The following is a 20,030-nucleotide window of genomic DNA, read 5'->3' on the forward strand; positions in this document are numbered from 1 at the left end:
CCCGAAAATCAATAAGGATCATCTATTTTTTCATGACCAATCATCCTATGAAGTTTCAACATTCTTGGTTAAGCAGTTCTCAAGTTATTGATCAGAAATGGTTTTCCATGTTCAGGCTCCTTGATCTTTATCATAGTGACCCCAAAAACAATAGGGGTTGTCTAATCCGTAAGCCCTGTCACCCTATGAAGTTTGAAGGTTCTATTTCAAATGGTTCTCCAGTTATTGATCGGACGGAAGGGCGGACGGACAGACGGACAGGGCAAAAACTATATGTCTCCCCTAGTGGGGTGGGGGGGGGGGGGGACATAGTTACTTGCAACTTAAAGCTTTGACCACACAGGACATTTTTTCTGTTCAAATCATCAAACCAAAGACTTCTGGTGTGCTACTATTTATGATTATCCTGATCAAATATCAAGCCAGAGCCTTCTGGTACCGGACCCTTTTGTTGGGATAAGTCACTCGTCAGAAAACTATAGATAAGGGAAGCGGCTGTCTAGCGGTTAAGGTGTCGGCCGCTCAACCCAGGGTTTGATACCCACTTGGATCACGACCAAGCCTTCTCAAATGACACCACTGCTCGATTATCCAGGAAATAGGCTCGAGTATGGTTCAGATAAGCTCCAGGCTTTCATCACAATTGAGCTTAAAAATAAATTAGTATAAACTAAAAAGCTATGGTTATTCATACAGACAAAGAAATGGAATAGATGTATGCACATGCATTTTGTGAACCTAATGAGATCATTCTTATTTATTTTTATTTTAAAAAGCCAAACGGAGATATAGATAGATATAGAATGCTGACATTTATCACTAAAAGCTCCCACATAATTACCTGTATGCTATTTATGACATCTCTGTTGAACTTGTTATGCATAAACTTGTAGTAATTTTGTAATATAAGAACAGCATGAGCATTACTAATACTTTCTCATATATGTACAAAATGGTTCTAGCGATGTCAAAGTTCAAAAATAATTAAGAAGTTTTCAGTTTTCTGTGACTTTTAAAAGCTTGCTAGTTTTACGTAGACATTCTCGTCTGTATGATGATTAAAAGCCCAAATGAGATATAGATTGCTAATTCTCAACAATTTATCACTAAAAGCTCCCATATGATTATGCTATTTATGTCAACTGTGTTCAACCTGTTATGCATAAACTTGTAATAATGACTGTGTGAGCCATACTAATACTGTTATATATATGTATAAAAGGGTTCTAGCGATGTCGAAGTTGAAAAATTAACAACAAGTATAAGTTTTCTGTGAATTTTTTAATATGTTACATTCCACTGGCATTGGATACTGATGCTCTTTATACCTTCAGGCCTATCTTAGAAATGGAATAATGTAAAGTCCCCATTTTGCCAGTAATGATACTGCTAAGCCTACATCTTCTATTGTATCGTCTAAATATTTACAGTTAAGGACAAAAATATATAGCCTTCATTTCACTACAAATTATATCATAAGAAGTATATGCACCTTTATGACATATTCCTTATGAATAAATAGAAATACTATGCAACAGATTTGTATAGCTTAATGAAACAGTCAAAGCCTTGACTGCTGCATACATGTATTGCCTTTTAAATACTTCGAAATTTCCCACTTAGATCAATGACATCAATTCCTTCTTTAAACGACGACTACATTTAAAACAGCATACACTATTTGCACCAGCAATAAAATAAACGGGATAAACTATTTTCCCTTTACCTTCCATGTTGATTAAGTATGTTTTCATCACACTTAAAATGGCATTATTGCTTAAAAAGGAAGAAGTTGTTCGTGCAATTAGTTAATTTATTTCAGATATACTTGATGATTGATGTATGCATAATTCATTTATAAGCTTAGTATTCTTTCTCAACATGTAAAATACATTAGCTGTTACACAATTACCATCATTACATTAATTAACTAGAGCTGCTTTTGAGAAAAGCGCATGTCACCCACAAGTGCCTTATCATCTAAATAGTAAGTCAGTCTTTATATGCTGTTTACTCACTACAAATATACCTTTGAAGAGTAAAAAGGCTGATTTTGGGTAATTCAAGGGCCGTAATTCTGAAGTGCCTCGGGCGATTTGGCTAGTTTATGAACTTGGCCGAGGAGTTATGGTAAAAATATTCGGTTCAAGTTTGGTGAAGATCGGATGAGAACTGTTTGACTTAGAGCGCGGAGAAGAGGAAAAAGACCGATTTGCGGTAATTCAAGGGACATAGTTCCAAAATGCCTAGGCCGATTTGGCTAGTTCTCGAACTTGGCCGAGGACTTATGGTCAAACACATTTTGTTCAAGTTTGGTGAAGATCGGATGAGAAACGTTGTCTTAGGGCGCGGACAAGGGCAAAAAGGCCGATTTTCGGTAATTCAAGGGTCATAATTTCAAAGTGCCTGGACCGATTTGGCTAGTTATCGAACTTGGCCGAGGACTTATGGTAAAACACATTATTTTGTTCAAGTTTGGTGAAGATCGGATTAGAAGTATTCGACTTAAGAGTGCGGACAAGATTTGTGACAGACACACACACAGACAGGACAGACAGACGAACGAACGAAACAAAAAGGAACATATTTTCTACAAAAATTTAGTCGTTACACATATTCATCACCTCTAGGTCAATGAAGATCAAGCAGCACATTACATGGCTTATGATGTATGGACGTAAAAGCGTGTTGTTTTAAAAAAGTAGACATTTTTAACGTACGTACGGACGGATGTACAGACAGACCGTTATGTAGCATGACCTAACTTTATGAAAGTGCATCAATTGACCCTAGGAGAAAGCATGAATCAGTTTACACATGAACATGTATCAAGAATGAAAGAAAAACTATGTGTTACAAAAATAGCTATTTGTTTTAATGGCGGCCATTCTGAATGTTCTAAAAATAGAATTCCAAATAGTTGTGACCTTGGCCTTTACAGCCAAAAATCTTATATTGCCAAAAGCTACCGTTGTACAAAATTTGGAACTTTTCTTCAGCCTGTCTAGATCTTTCGAAATTGCCCTCTACTATTTTAATTAGAATAAAGGAAACATTGGCGTACTTGATATAGATTTTAAAGTTTTCTTTTTAAGGGAAAGTAACGAAAAGAGTCCGTGGTATTTAAGTCTAATTCGTTCCAAATTTTAAAAGAAGAAGGGATTACAGAGCTTGAATAAATTCCTGTTCTTCTTGTTAAAGCATTAAAGTAATTATTATTTCATAAGCAATGTGGTTTGCTCTCTAGATCTGCTATAACAGACGGTAAGTCTAGGTAAACAGTCGTGTTTTTTGTTTATAGATTGAAACCAGTTTTTTATTTTTTCTAGTTTTTGTATAGATTTCGATCTAGTTAGTCCTGTACGTAGTCATGCTACTTCGTACTGCAAGTTTAGATAACTTCTTTTTCGTACTGGGTGCAATTGTCCCAAACCAAGGATGCATATTCCAGAATATGTCTCAATTAAGAAAGATACATTTGTTTTAGCGGTTGCAGTTTCAATTTAAATCTTAACATTTTCAATGATCCTAGATTTTTCGACGCAGATGATACGTAAAAAAATGCGGCAGCTCTGATTGTGTTATAAAACACATGGAAATTAATGCGGGAGTTCTATGTCTGTTTACAAAACGCTCGGTACTTAATGAGGTAGCTCTGATTCTGTTTATAGAACACTCAGAAATTAATGCGGGAGCTCTGAGTCTGTTTACAAAACGTTCGGTACTTAATGAGGGAGCTCTGATTCTGTTTATAAAGACTCGGAAATCAATGCGGTATTTCTGGTTCTGTTAGCGTCTTTGCAACTTTTGGCGATGACAGTTTCTCTACTGGACACTTGGATGAGAAAAAGCCTTTCTCCAGGGTGATTTGTCTCATCAACTCACGCAGAGAAAACCAAACAATTGATCATTTGAAACTACACGTATTTGTTAGTTATTGAACTAATATTTGGTTTTAAATTCAAGGTCAATGTGAAATAGAATAGCTACATTCTAACGTATATATGCTCTGAAGTTAAAAAGCGTTTTGAACCTGTCCGAACAATTCTGAAGACAGAAGTTTTTGGTTCCTATCCTCTACGGATGATCTCGATTGGGCATGTAACATGAGCAGAACAGTACATAACTGACAACAATTTAACAGGCTGGTTTGAAATTCTAGAACAATGTTCCGGGTTGCGAATGGTATATAGAGGATGTTTTCACATTGGATTCAATTTGTAATCAAGCCTGTGCATAATTTTCCTTTAGGTTTAAGTTATTATCAACAAAATTGCTATAAAAATAAGCAAACAAGAACAAACCGCTACATAAGTCATTTATGTTACAGAGGCTACTGTTGGTCAGTCATAATTTTATAAAGCAATAGACCAATATCTATAGGAAGGCCATATTTCACTCATCTTTGTAGTGTATAATAAGTCGCCATATGACCTCAACACCAACAACAAGTTTCAGGCCAAAATGATATTAAGACAACAGAAATGAGATTTGCATTTAATTTATAAGTAGATAGTTTATTAATACATTGTTATCATTAGAATTATGAAAAGATTTAGTGAACAAACACATATCAAAAGCAATAAAAAGGTACAACCTAACGTCTTGTATTTCTTACCATCTTATCTATATATATTGTATTATAACTGTGTATATTGCAACTTTTATAAAGATTAATAAATATTCATTTCAAGTTAATGTTTATTGAAATATGTGCTGGTCATTTCCAATGTAGGGAACTACAAACGATCGCATAATGATTTGAATCATAAAAAGTCAGATATTTTTATTATCAACTAAATATTATACTGCTTTTCTGTAAAAAGAAAACTCGTCTTTGTCTGTATCAAAATAGATAATACATCTTTCCGCCCGAGGGGTTACGTTGGTCGTCTTAGAATCTGGTGTTCATCAATGTATTAATAATAAGCCAGGAGTTACTCAAAACAGTCACATCTAGAAGAAAGCACTCGTCAATCAGAATTTTATAAGTTAATGACAAACACGCACATCTTTAGTTAAAATGCAATTACAGCCTTTGTAGTGTTAGTTTACTTCTCAGTAATGTAGTAAAAGAAATATAATGTATGTTCTTATCATTGCATGCGCATGTTGCGTATCTGTTTATATTCACAAATGCTCAGAAATCGTATGAGTTGTTCCTATTCCTCGTCAGTGTCCACGCATGCAGTAATGGTCACAGGTGCCATTTCATAGAACTCTTCTTCTTCAACAATACCATCTACTGTATGGAAAAAAGAAACAGTACTATTTGAACGATCTGTTAAGTACTGTGTTTTTAACACATAACAAATACAATATATGTAATGTCCACATTTCCTATATAGGAAATACCGTTTAAACGCATTTGCCTTCTTCAACATAAGATTCCTATAGACAATTTATGAAAATACTACACTAGTAGTAACAAATCATTCTTTTATTTATACGATACAATGGTATTACCTGATACACAATTTAGTTTTATTGTATCATATTATGAGCACTTTCATAACATATATGTTGACATAAATCAGAAAGGTCAATTGTCAAAACTTGCACGTTATAAACAATTTGTACATGTATTTTCATTATACACAATATATATAATTCCTTAGTTACTTGCCGGTAACAAAATGTAAAATTAATTTTATTGCAAAAATATGTTTTAAAAGATTCCATTATTTTTGTTTTTCATGTCAATTATAGGATCCATGCTGTGATGTCAAGTTACATCTGTCATTTTATTCTGCAATTTGCAAACCTGTTGCGGCATCCAAGTCTTCGAAGAGAGCATCAGACTTCTCACTGTTTCCGAAGATAGCATGCATTTCATCTTTAGTGATTGCTCCGTCCCGATTGTCGTCATAAGTATAGAAATTGCATGGACTGACTTGAAGTGTGATATTGTAAAGGTTACCCATCTAAAATAAAAACAACACACATCACAATAGGGTTGCACGGTCCCATATCGCTCACTTCAGTTTCACAATTCCAGTAGGTAACAAGAATTACTAGGACAGTGTCATCTCAGAAATATTTCTGCCAAATTATTTAAAACTAGCCTGCAAAAGATTTTCATAGTCGGTCTTCAAAATAATACATATAGTTCTTGCTCTCCTCACATCAAATTAAAATGACTATATGACATTTAAGGTGGGTTGATACCTTATTCGTCAAATATGGTATTCCCTCCGATTTTGATGAAACTTGGTCCAACTGTAGCACTATGGTTCTAAACAATTTTTCCGTCGTCTTGGCAACAATGCGTTATCAGTGATGACGTCACGAACGTCACAATGTCGAAATACTGCCGTTTTGAGTCCTCTTAAATGCCTATCTATGATTTAAAATCAGCGAAACTGTACATTTTGAAACTTTATTTAATTTATATTAGGACTAGCGTGTTTGTAAGTGGTATTGCACCATATTACAACGGACATTTATCATTTGATAAAGCGAACCATGTTCCTTCTGATATAAACATTTTGACAAAAAATCGGCAAATAGCGAAAATGTCTTAAAATAACATTAAAAGTGAATTGAATGCATTTGCAATAAACTGGAACTTTACGTTCATTTTTCACAATTTGTGTTGAAGACAAACTGTCCTTCCGATTTTTGGACGTACAATTAAACGTTTTGACGTTAGATGCCATTACGTTAAGCGCGCCATAGCAATTTGATATCTATACACGTGTTTGTTCTTCGTTCTACGAGATCACATAATAAGTAAATATAGCAAAGGGTAAATTAATTGTAAACTTTGATGTCGTATCGTGCGTAGTTGATAAAAGTAAGTGAATGTTATAAGGACAGTTCCAGAATTAATTGTATGGGAGGGTCGGAAGGCACTTTTTGAAAAAAAAAAAAAACACACAAAAAAAAAACACCACCCATACTTTTTTTATTTTCCTCCAACCCCACTTCCCATGATTTTTGATTTTCCTCCACCCCCACTACCTATAATTACGAATTTCTACCAACTCCCACCACATACAATTACTAAATGTACAAAAATCGAAACATGGAGAGAGTCTGTGGAATTAACCGTTTTCCCTTTCTACATCTCAAAAACGTCTAAGAGTCGCCAAATTGCTTCATTCCGCTTTGAAAATTTGCCGTTAGAATGGAAAAATGTCTCAACCCACCCATCTGATTTATTATAAGCTCACCCGTAAAACATGTTCGTTTACAGCTTCCAACCCAGCACTTCAAGAAGTGAGTCACCAGAACAAGTGAAACAATCGTCATTACTTACCTGTTAGTGTTTAAACGTTAACATCCTTTCTTATTTTTGAAACCATGAATATAATATTAAATACTCGAATAAAAAAAAAATCATAAGAGCCTGTGACGGACGAACAGACACGATATAAATTCAAGCTCTTAGCATGCATTTTCATTTGGTTGTAGAACATTTTGTTAATAAAAACATAAAAGCTTTAACACAATGTTGACGCAGAAATATAACGCCAAAACGTAATTTTCTGTAAGCATTCGGTCATTACCGATGGAACATCATGGAAGGCACATGCTGTTTTCCCGCCAAAATGCAACAAGACTTGTGATTTATTTGAACAGTCATGATTTATGGAAATTCAGTCATCCGTTTTTAAAATATTGATTTCACGCAGTACATGTTTTAGTAAACTTCTTTTAAAGGCATTGACCTCTTGATCCTACGACAACAAAAAAGAAGATATCAAAAATTATTGCTATATTTCTTAAGGTTTTAAAACTACTTTCTTGATTTGGTAGTTTAAGACAGATTAGAAACAAAAACTCGTGTTCTAATTTAATGGTCGAAACATGACTGAACTTCAACCGAAAATCTGGAGGCCAGTGCCTTTAAATGGCTATCGTGAAAGTATCTTGTGATTTTTGTCTACATACTGTTTAACTTATAATGGAAATAATGTAAGACTGGTTATATTTAGGAAAAGGTGTGAAATATTTCCCATGTCACATTGTTTTTTAGTTCAGCGTAATACAGGTTTTTAAAAAGTTTTCTTTTTACGATGCCGGCTTTGTCATTAATACTTCTAACTGCGAAAAATGCACTTATTTATGATAGGTCCGTCTATTATTTACATAAATCTGGGGGCAAAATATAATTGGAAACTAACAGAAGATAAGTTCATATTGCAAGTCAGATAAGCATGCAGGTATTTTCAAGAAACCGATGTTCGCGATTTTTTACAGTTTAACTTTGCAGTGATGCATAAGCGATTTAACTGAAAAAAATATAGTTCAAATACATGTTAAGCCACGTATTAGAAGAGAAAACATTTGCGTAACTCTGTAGTAAATATAATTGTAGGCAACATTAGTGACTTCACATAATTATAAACGAGAATGACTGCTGGGAATATTATACTGTTGGTTTTCTAAGAGATTTACACATTTTGCTGTGGAAAAAAAAAGGTTTCCGAATCGGTTAATGCTTCACAAATATATCAAAATACATGAGGCAGATATGTCCTTAATATCGATGATGACGATATAACAATTCCGTTGGCATTGGATAATGAAATCGGTAGCATTGATTTATCAACATATGATTTTGTGTTGAATTGCACGATGAATCTGTACGCCTCTTTTAAGTAGTCGTGCAGCATGTAAAAATTCGACTAATATTAGGGAAAAGTGATTTACATGCAAGAAAAAAATACTCAATTCACGCATGTTTTCGTTTCGGCCTGCCTCGATGTAATTTAGCTACATTGTGTTTCTTTTTCCCCGGTTCAGCTTTTGGTGCGTATGCGAAATAGCCATTACTAAGATACTCATACGCGCAACGTGCTAGACAGAATACACGTGCGAATGAAGGGCGGGATTAAGGACGCTGACTGCAAATTCAGCGGGAACAAGACAAAAAAAAAAAGAAATATTAAATGAACATAAATAAAAGGAAAGATCATATTTCTTAGATCGGAGATGTCAAAATTACGTTCCGTGTATCGTCTTGTAGTTAAAAAGGAAGGAAAATGTCCTTGCGTGAAACCCAGATAGCTGGTAGTGCGTCAATATTAGAAAGACTGATGCATACTAATTTCCCAAAGTTGTTGGCTCATGAATACAGTCTAAATGGACCTAAGATATAATGCAAACGTCCAAAGCGCAACGATGCAAACAATAAGCAACGTCGATAAAACGTTGCGTTTTACGTCCAAAAATCGGAAGGACAGTTTGTCTTCAACACAATATTGTGAAAAACTGAAAACGTAAAGTTCTGTTTTTTATATGACATTTCATTTGCAAATTGATCACTTGTGCTGCAAATCAGACTTTTAATGGGCTTGCAGTTTTTTAAAGTTGTCATTTTTGCGTATATTTGCCGATTTTTTGTCAAAATTTTATATCAGAAGGAAATGGGTTGCTCAATAAAATTATAAATGTCCGTTGTAATGAGGTGCGATACCACTTAAAACACACTAGTCCATATGTGAATTAGATAAAGTATCATACTGTAAAGTTTATCGCTTATTTTAAATCTTGATTAGATATTTTAGATACGGCGGATTTTGGGCATTTTGGCGCCCTACGTTGCGACGTTGTGACGTCATCACTGATTATTTATTGTTGCCAATTTCGGTATAGGGTCACACAAGGCGCATTTTGTGAAACTATTATCTGTCAAAATCGGTCAATCACTTCCAGACAAGAATATTTTTACAGTCACTGTATGCATATAGAGAAACTTGACCAATCGCTTATGTTTTGACATTTCAGATTGATTCGAATGATTTTTTAGAGAGTCAGACATTGAAAAAATATTTGTGTGAAATTATTTTATGATAAAGTCAGTGATTTAAAAGTAATTTCAACAATCTTAGAAGAAAATCACACAATGAACAGATTTAACGAGACGATCAAAGGAGCATTTCTGTTAAAACTATTTTAAAATCGAACCAGCAGTGAAGGAAAAAAATTGTTCGAAGATTTGATAGCTGCAGTAAAGTTCATCAATTTACATATACATTGGGCAATGAAATTATTATATTACAAAAAAAGAATCGTACCCATTGGACGCTCCTTTTTCGAAACTTAAAGGAGACGCCAGCTTCTACTTGAGTGTTTCCTTCGATATCAACAGTTCCTGTTATTGAGCCAGACCAACCGTTCCCTTGATGTGTTACTCCGACTGAGGCACTTGGAAGACCATTTGTCAATCCTACATTAGCATTTACAGATGTTCCTCTCGAAGGACTGGAAGAACCACTGTCTCCAAAAGAATCAAATCCTCCTGAACCGAATCCGCTGGAGGAACCAGTTTCTACTAACGAACCAGTTCTTCTTGTAGAAAGTGAACTTCTTGCAGAGCTTGAACTTCTTGCAGAACTTGAACTTCTTGAAGAACTGCTGCCTCCTCCCCAGCCCCAGCAATCCACAGAGAAACAGCAGGCTGAGAACACAAAAGCTTTCAAAAGTGAGGCCCTCTGAAATAGACAATATGTTTGATGTGCGGACACCATAACTAAATCGCTAATAGCCAGGATACTCCGTAAAATATACTGGTTGTCAAGCATATACATTTGACATTACGTTTTTGTGCTTTTGTCGTTAAGAAAATAGTTTTCCTACTTTAAAAGATTGAAGATCTTTTAACTCATCGCTTAAATAATGACCTATGTCCATTTTTGTGATAAAAAGACTCGTTCAAATATTTTGTTTATTCTTGTCAATATCAAGAAATAAAGAAAAACAATTTGTATTGTGACATATACTCCAGTCCTTCAAAATTAAAGAAGTTAGTTCCACCATTTAGTGATTATTTATTGCCTTTCCATATGTTAAGTGTTAAAGTAAGCCATCTTAAGTATATGACGCAACCTAAAAGTCAAAAGTATCTCCAAACATTAAGAAAGCGTAATGCGATTGGCGATATCAGTAAGGGGCCTCCTTGGTCAAGTGTTTATGGTCGCTGCCTTTGAATCACTTGCCACTCATCGATGTGGGTTCGAGCCTTAATTTGGGTGTTAAATTTCAATGTAAGGAAGCCATTCAGCTGGTTCTACCCGGCTGCCCGCCCGTGAGGAGATAATACACGGAGGGGCACCTGGTGTCTTCCTCAGCCATCAAATGGTAGAAAGTCGCCACATGACATATAATTCTGCCGGGGCGACCTTAAAACCAACATAATCTAAAAACAAAATCAAATTTAAGGAGTTAGCTTAGTAACGAGAGCTACAACATAAAAAGCAAATGAAATTGAGAAGATAGATCACTTCGATATGACTTCAACAGTTTCAAAATCTCAACGTTTAAAACTTAAAACTGATCAATATCACAGTTAGGCAACGAAATCTACAATGTTTTTTTAAACATAATTTTGATCTACAAATCAATGCAATATTCATACGCATCTCTGAATCAGTATTTTTTACACAACAACAAATCAAAATATGCACTTGCATAAAAACACTTAGAAAGAGCAAAACAATTCACTTACCATAACTAACTTTTATGTTGTTTTATTCTAGTCGATACAGTTGCACATAGCTTCATAAATAAAGTAGAAGGAAGTGACAATTGCTGTATTTATATAAGACCAAAACACAAAGCTAAAGTAATTTTTGCTAAAGTGATGAAACAGTGATTGGTTAGTACTCTTTTGTGTTTTATGGTTTGCATGTTTCGTGATATAAGGCATAAAATTTCCTTATTTGGTTAAACCTTTAAGGTTTTTCACTGATCTGCGACAGAAATGGAACATATATTTTCATACTTGAGCTTAAAACACGTATAATTTGTAAACGTCATACTAAAATATTATTTAAAATATTTATTTCGTCATCACAATTCTATTAATTAAATTAATTCTAACATTTGCGATTTAACTTTCGCGCATTGTGCAAATATTTGTAGCTGTCGCTGCAAGACATACTCTTACGCAGATATGTAAATTACAATCTAGTTTTGTTAAAACAGACTGCGTAATCAGTAAGTCGTTCGAAAAGTGAATGTTTCTTTATTTAAAGTTTAACTCTTATTCTTTGATGTCCAAAATGCAGCAAATTGTTGACAAACCTTTTCTTTGACACAAACATTCCTACCCGCTTAGCTCAATAGGGAGAGCGCAGATCTACGGATCGCGGTGTATGTTCTCCATGACGACTCGATAAAAGACATCGTGTCTGAAATCATTCGTCCTCCACCTCTGATTCACGTGAGGAAGTTGGCAGTTACTTGCGGAGAACAGTTTTGTACTAGTTCAGAATCCAGGAACACTTGTTAGGTTAACTACCCGCCGTTACATAACTGAAATACTGTTGAAAAACGGCGTTAAACCCAAAAACAAACATTTCTGCCTATACAAACAATTGCTCCTTTGGCCCAGAAATAAAATAACAACTTTGTGGCAGGGACGCGACACGCCATCTCTTGAACATAAACTATTCCGCTTGGAAATAAGATTCGTCCACGCATGTTAAAGTTATTTCTCAGAAAATGCTTGATATGACCTTTGAACCCCATTTCTGACGTTGACCTTTTGAATAGGCACTTAGGTATAGTGCGCTACAGGTCGTCACATTGCAAAATAAAAGAAGTGATTTCTCTATGTGTGTTAAAGTTACGGCACCGAAAGTTCTGGCCGACCTTTTGACACCTAATGTGACCTTGACCTTCAAGATCCGTCCGTTCGATATTGTCCGAACTGTTACTTCGACGTGTATAGTGTTTGTCTTAGTAAAAATGCGTGGTGCGCACATGCTTGTTATATTTCATAGTAATGTTACTATGTTCTCAATGAGCTTAATGACTTTTCCTCTTATAAATCAATTGTCCGTACTAATTTATAGAAGTCATAGTAAGTGAATCAGTCAGTTGAATGATTCAGAGCACAAAAACAATGATTAAGTACCTTGTTGTAACCGCAAAATTCCTCCAGTACTATGACTCGTTTTTTTGTTATATATTCTGATCCTTTGGGATCACGGAGTCTACTTTATATCCCTGTTTAATATTATTCTGCTGAAGCAAGTGCCAGGGGCGTGAGGGGTGACGAACACTTCATTCGTTCTTATGAATGGGCTCAGTCACACCGAGTATTCTTTTATTTTTTTCTTGGTTACGCTCGATGCTTCCGAAGGATCTTCTCACGTATCTTAACCACAATCTTTAAGTACCATGTGGTGATCGTAAAACGTTTCCACATACTTGTATTCAGTATTGTTATATAGTCTGACCTTCACAAATTCCATTTGATGTGTCTGAACAATAAGTCTGTACTAGAATCCGCCTAAGCTTGTTCTATAGTCCGCCTGAGTCTGTACTAGGGTCCACCTAAGTTTGCGCTAAAGTCCGCCTAAGTCTGTACTAGAGTCCGCCTTAGCTTGTTCTACAGTCCGCCTAAGTCTGTACTAGGGTCCACCTAAGTTTACACTAAAGTCCGCCTAAGTCTGTACTAGAGTCCACAAAAGTTTGTACTAGAGCCCGCTTAAATCTGTACTAGATAGTTTAAGGGTTGTTGCAACTTTCCATTATCTCGTATGTACAATTTCGGATATGCCACCATTTTGCTTGTGCCTATGGATCGTCTTGAGCATTTATTAGGGCTCATAAAGCCTCAAAGGAGAAGCACTTTGAAGGTTTTCATCACATACACGTTTAACGTTCAATAAGAAATTTCTATCTATAAAGAATAGTAAAATCAAAGAGGATCCAAATAAAAATGCAGGATCCTTATAACCTGTACGTCTGCCATTTTTAACATGGCATAAAACTTCAGCAAGATTCTGTGCCATTGTAATGTTTAACCCATTTCCAAACTAATCTGATCAAAGCTTTGTTCTTAATATGATATTTTAATCGTTCTCAGTGGTTGCAAACTGGTCTCCATTAAATTTTTATATGGTACGTCAGTTTGAAATCCATATTTCACAGGATTGGCACATTACCGAGAATATGCAAAATATCACTAACAAAAGGTAAAATTATTCTGGGAAACATTACATAACATTTCAGAACACGACCATGTTGTTCACTAGTCTTATTTAAACTTTTAGACCGGAAACAGTTCAAATTTTGACTTAACCTGCTCAAAAGAGTGCCAGAAACATGGGTGTTTAGATAAAAAAAGATGAAAATCTGTAATGTTAATTACCGAAATGAACATAACAATTGTAAAAAAAGCTTTATAAGGGTGCAGGCGCGGGGGATGGGCGAAAGGGGTGGGGAAGGGGATGGAAGATGAAGGGAAAATACTAAAGAAGTCAACACATTAGTCAGTTTGATTCAGCTGTTCAAAGTATAGCGTTCAGATTCATTTGCCATTTATAAATGAGGAGGTGCTAGCAGCAGTCCGTCGTTTAAATAGCAATAAGGCGTCGTCTACGGAATCTACCAGTGATAATTTATTGAATGAATATTTTATTGAGTCTATTGATATATCAGTAGGACATATTACAAATTTATTCAGCATTTGTTTTGATTCAGGGTATTTTCCTGAACTTTGGACACAAGGCTCCTCTGCATAAAAAGAGAGAAAATTTACTCAACAATTTTGGAAAATTATTTAACAGTATTCATACATCAAGAGTAGAAAAATGGTTCGAGGATAACAACTTTTTATCAGATGCAGAGTTTGGTTTTCGAAAGGCATGCAGCACAGTGGATGCAATTTTTGTCTTACTTATTATTATAATAAGTATTTTATACATTCTTAGTGCAATTTACTTTATTAGGTACTCTTAATGCATGCATAAGGTATTTGTGAAAAGTTTGTCAGGGTGTCATATGGTATTACATAACTTGTAAAATTTGTACAACGTATAATATCATACCGTACATTTGTTATATAATAACATCTGTTTAATGTGTGAACGTCTATTCTCCTTTCACAAAATACGATTACAGTTTTCTATGTTTCTTTTTCTACTTAAAGTTTGTATAAGTTTATCACGTGACCGTGAAATTATTATATATAAAACGGTATGTATGTAGCGCGATAACGTATACGTGTAAGTTACTGAAATAAAATGTTCTGTTCATTATGTTCTTTTCGTTTTTGTAATAGCAGTTCGTTTAATAATTACCCTCGAGAAAAGCTACTCGAGGGTAAATTCCATTTTAAATGAAAGCCATATTATATGGTGTACAAACAATGAACAAGAATTTTGCATATAGAACTGGTAGTTCTTATTACGTAGCTTTATAGTACAAATACTAGCACACATGTTTTAGAAAAAGCTTTGAATCTACGATATATTTTCAGTAATGTTTGATCGTAGATAGAAAGTTGATACTTTTTTTATAATAGAGTATTCAATGATATAATGTACCTACTTAATTTTGGTTGCCGGTATATATAAAACAAAGTCCTAAAAACACGAAGCCTCTAGTCAAGGAAGTGTCTTAAAATAGGGTTATCTTCGTAACATCCAATACGATCAAAAGAACAATAAGGTACACAGAGAAATGCTCAAACAAAAGGATTTCACAAACGATTTTCATTGGTTAAGTTATGAAGGAGGAAGCGTTTGAGATTTTCACGATAAAACTTTCCTGGTTAGATTTCAAAAATGACTAACTTTTTGAACAGTATTTGTAAGTATATACAACAAAAAAAATGAAAAAGAAGAAAAAAGAAACAAAAACAAAAAATAGAATCATCATGTTTGGGTAGGTACCTTGTAAATATAAACATTTATGTAGCTTTGGATCAATGTGTAACAATAGTGTACAACGTTCAACAGGCCTTGTCATTTTGATTTTGATATCTTGCGAGACGAATGGAATCTTTCTATAAAAGACGGGAAAGCGATTAAACCCCTTCACTATTTTTTCGATATATTTCATTTAAATACTCAAACAGCATGAAATAAAATCTTATATCAGCAAGTTTTAATAATTAGCGGTCATTCCAATGTATGACATGATACTAATGTTCACTTGAATAAACTATATGTGCAGAAACTTGTATTAGCTATTTTCTAGATACTCAATGCGCACCTTTTATTTTGCAGTGTTTTGGCGCAATATAACGTTTGGACTTTTGGTCTGGTGTTAACAAATGGGAAGCCAATCTAGCACAAAACGTCTTTAATCTCAAACTGTAAGTCAGACTCTGGGGCCGGTCTCTTTTAAAATGCCTACAGTGTGAGCTACTTGCTGCAACAACAGGCCTGCATGGACGGTTACTGCCTTGAAAATAACTTTGAACCGCTTTAAAGTGTTTACCCAAACGAAAAACTTTCCTTAACGCCACTACTGAACTACCATGAATACGACACAATTCAGAAGGTATCTCTTTTGGGGATACCCACAAAGAAACTAGGGCTAAATGTAAGGCCCTGATTTCTGTTTTCTTTAAGTTTCAATATAGGAATTGAAATGTAGACACTGTGTAAAAAAGTATACAGTTAACCACTGGATAACTTGGTCAAATGTAACTGGATTTAATCGATGTTGAGTAAACACCTGTTATCAAGTACATGGAACTCCCGTGCTGTTTTGTACAATGGTTTTTATTGAAAACCATTAATGACAGAATTTATTAAATCACCCTTTTACGTAAACTATCTGTATTTGTAGTATTTTATTCACAATAAGATATCATGTATAAAAACCATTTGTTTAAAATCTTCCAGAATTTTAGTGGTAGTACACATTTATTGCAGTTTAGCTATACATGTATTAGGTGTTTACCATTATAAACCTAGTACACAGTACTCTGTTAATTCTATGCTTGCATAGTAACTGTATGGATTTGGGGCCAATATATCTTTAAATCATGAAAGTTTTTTTGTATATGTGAAATTCTTTGTCCTTCTTAAAAATATATTTAAAAAGCCTTACACGTTCAACAACTGATTCAAACACTACTCCCGACTCGTTCAACCAGATACATATATTGCAACACTTGTGGACTGTGCTTATAGAAAACGATCAATTCCGCACAAATTATGATCTCACTTTGACAATTTGAAGATATCTCTAGTGGTTTCCAGAGGTCAAATGTTTCGGAAACAAATCAGGTCTTGGTTTTAGAACTGAGTTTTAGATATTTAAAAGCGTTTTAGTAATAAATTGATTAGAGAATTTAAATTTTTCCAACTTTCTGGTTTTCAGAGAATGATTTGTAGCAATGAGGCTTCTAGAAGTCTTTGTAAAATATAGTGTTCATTGCTATCAAATGTACTAAAGACATGGGCGGTTTGCTTAAACCAGCATACCACAAGACACTACTGTGACAAGTTCACACCAAATTTTGACAAAATAACGTAGCAAATATAACATCAAAAAGACTCTGTTAATAAAAGCCAACAACAAATTCCAACGTAATAGCGTGCTGTTTGCCAAAATAAGACGCAATTTGAACAACTTCTCAACACATTATGACATAATAACACAGCTATTTAACATAACAAGACACAAGTGGACCAGCCAACGTCACAGTATAAAAGATAACATAGCTGTTTAACATAACAAGACACAAGTGGACCAGCCAACGTCACAGTATAAAAAAATAGCATAGCTATTTAACATAACAAGACATAAGTGGACCAGCCAACGTCACAGTATAAAAAATAGCATAGCTATTTAACATAAGACATTACTTAGACAAGTTCACACCACATTGTGACATAACGAAACAGCTGTCTAATATAATATGTGTAACATGACACCATTTTCTTATTTAACATACTAAGATATTGGATCAGAAGACACCGCATTTGGAAATACTAATATAAGACACTATTTACAAAAGTCTACATCACATTTTGACAAAATTACATGGCCGTCTGACAATATAAAACACTTTATTGACAATAAATGAATCAGACATCTGCGGCGGTCCATAGATTTGAATGTGTGCGTATGGATTTAACTGACTCATAGACACGCACGACTATACATGGCACTTTTTGGGAAAACCCATTTATCAAGCTAATTATGTGCAAAAGACCGAAGTACTAAATTACTTTGAATGTATTTCGTTACGTAAGTTAAATACACCCTTCTGACGATAACGTAAACAAGGGAAATCTTAACTTCCAAACCTTTATGTTATGAGAAATATTGCACTTAAAGTAGAGCTAGAACAAAAGTTTTTCAAATCATAGTAATGAAGTGAAAAAGCTTTTAAATGAGGACAAATGTACATATATTTCTCAAAAATAGATATATTAACAATATTTTAACCAGAAGCGTAGAGTTATGAGCATTTAATATTTTCATGTAAAAGAAAATTTTGTGATCAAGGAAATGTAACTCTTCTTGGACCTGGAGAGCATAAACATCAAAGGGACATAATACAGCGAATATTTTCTACTTGGGTGCATTTGATTTAACATTCAACTGTGATCTGGATTTCTAAATAATGACCCATGATACTGTGTGCTAAAATATAGGACAACTGGAACAGTCCTTTAAGGTAGTTCTGCACGTTTGTATCGAAATTTTTTCTACAATGTAGAATTTGATTAAGCTCTGATTTTTCAAAACTTCAGAATATACTTAGAAAATTCAGCAAATAAAAAAGATAGGGTCGTGTGCTTGATTTTTTGCTAGACTGATCTGAAAAATATGGACCTCACGCAATTTTTCATAATGGAAGTCTATGGAAAAATCGCAACTTTCATAACATTTTCTCGAATAGAAAATTTTCTACAATGTAGATTTTAATGAAATTTCTTAAAGTCTTAAATAAATATATGGTCTATAATTTGGTGAAATAAAATGAATAGGTCCGTGTGCTTATTTTTGAGATATTTGACCATGATTAAAGTGAACCGCACATTTCAAGCTAATTTTCAGACATTATTTTGAATTATTTAACGTGTCAAATGTTTTAATATCATATTTTAACTTTAGAAAGATAGTAACAGTGCCATTGTAATAAATTTAGTCGCGGATTGCCATTTATTCATAAAATGATTTTCATTTCCGTCCGCCGAATCCAGGCTTTATTCTACGTTTTCCGGATAAATGACGTTACTCCATCACTTCCGGTTTACCAAACGTGCAGAACTACCTTAACAGCATAAAGATGGTGTAGCAGAATGAAAATTGTTAAGCTGTTACAGGGACTCGAACCCAGGAACTCTCACACCTAAGGCAGACACTCTACCACTTCTCTATAACAGCAGTAGCTATAGCTAGCCAGTTTAAGTACACCGATTAGATTACGTGAACTGGAACAGTTTTGTGACAATAACACATAATCGGCCGGATTATCGGCGTATTCGCTTGGTTACCTAACGGCAATTTTCGTGTAAAGAAAAAATATAATCTAATGCTATAAACGTTTTAATCGGTCAAAACTGCCCAAATTTCTCTGACGTGTTTTTAGAGTATGAAGTTACTAACTGGTAGTATCAGTGAAATATAACTTACACTGAATCTTATATATTTGCCTTTTTAGCAGCTGGCGAACGGCAAAGACAGTGAGCTTTGTCCTAATATAAGCAATTATTTTACCAGTTTCGACAGGATATCAATTGATAGGAAATTACAGTTACAAATTAAATACCTTCTTGCAACACATGGAGTCATTAGCATTCACTGTCAATCAGTATTATGACTAAGATCGACGATCATTCATTCATTCATTCATTCAAATAATTTATAGAGTCGGTTGTTTACATTTTCAATCGTAACCGGTGCTCTTGTAAAAACCACTTTTATTGAAAAATAGAAGAATGTGAAGAGCTATGGTACGGTCTCTACTTAAAGCGACTAACCCACACATTGTGAATTGTAATTAAAAAAAATATCACCGAAAGGCAAAATACCGCCACTGTTTAATATATGTACATGAAACATGGTTGGCCAGTCTGTAGTTTCCAGAATTACGGGAACATTCGAAAATTTGCAGTTTTTTCATGTACTTTTATAAACCGTTACAACTCTTTATTTTGTAAACATTGATAAATATAGAACGAGACGCGACAATATTTTTAGACGCTATCATCACGTAGGCAGCAAATCAAAAGTGCGCATGTACTATCCGACCAGGGATACCTGACAGTGACATCATATTGTGTTTACTTTCAAATGTTTACCTTATATTGTACTGGATT

At 34.4% G+C, this 20,030-nt stretch overlaps 1 protein-coding gene across 2 annotated transcripts; it reads right to left on the bottom strand.

Annotated features, from left to right (window-relative positions):
• Positions 1–4,485: 4,485 nt before the first annotated feature.
• LOC123545760 (uncharacterized) lies at positions 4,486–11,598 on the bottom strand. Of its 2 annotated transcripts, none has more exons than XM_045332070.2 (4): positions 11,456–11,598; positions 10,026–10,442; positions 5,765–5,924; positions 4,486–5,242 (listed from the first exon to the last, which is right to left on the bottom strand). In XM_045332070.2, the coding sequence occupies exons 1-4, from the start codon at positions 11,456–11,458 to the stop codon at positions 5,163–5,165; spliced, it is 660 nt and encodes a 219-aa protein (XP_045188005.2). In that variant the 5' UTR covers positions 11,459–11,598; the 3' UTR covers positions 4,486–5,162. The 2 variants fall into 2 exon arrangements, with proteins under 2 accessions (XP_045188005.2, XP_045188004.2); XM_045332069.2 differs by having other exon boundaries at positions 4,486–5,245.
• Positions 11,599–20,030: the final 8,432 nt, after the last annotated feature.

Source organism: Mercenaria mercenaria, chromosome 1, assembly GCF_021730395.1.
Source record: "Mercenaria mercenaria strain notata chromosome 1, MADL_Memer_1, whole genome shotgun sequence".
NCBI classification, from domain to species: domain Eukaryota; kingdom Metazoa; phylum Mollusca; class Bivalvia; order Venerida; family Veneridae; genus Mercenaria; species Mercenaria mercenaria.

What these genes read in the sequence shown, in the direction of transcription:
- LOC123545760 (XM_045332069.2), bottom strand. An exon ending in GAAAAAGGAGCGTCCAATGG is followed by an intron (nt 5,925 to 10,025) that starts GTACGATTCTTT and finishes TTTTTATTTTAG; the next exon opens with ATGGGTAACCTTTACAATAT. An exon ending in AGACTTGGATGCCGCAACAG is followed by an intron (nt 5,246 to 5,764) that starts GTTTGCAAATTG and finishes TTTTCCATACAG; the next exon opens with TAGATGGTATTGTTGAAGAA.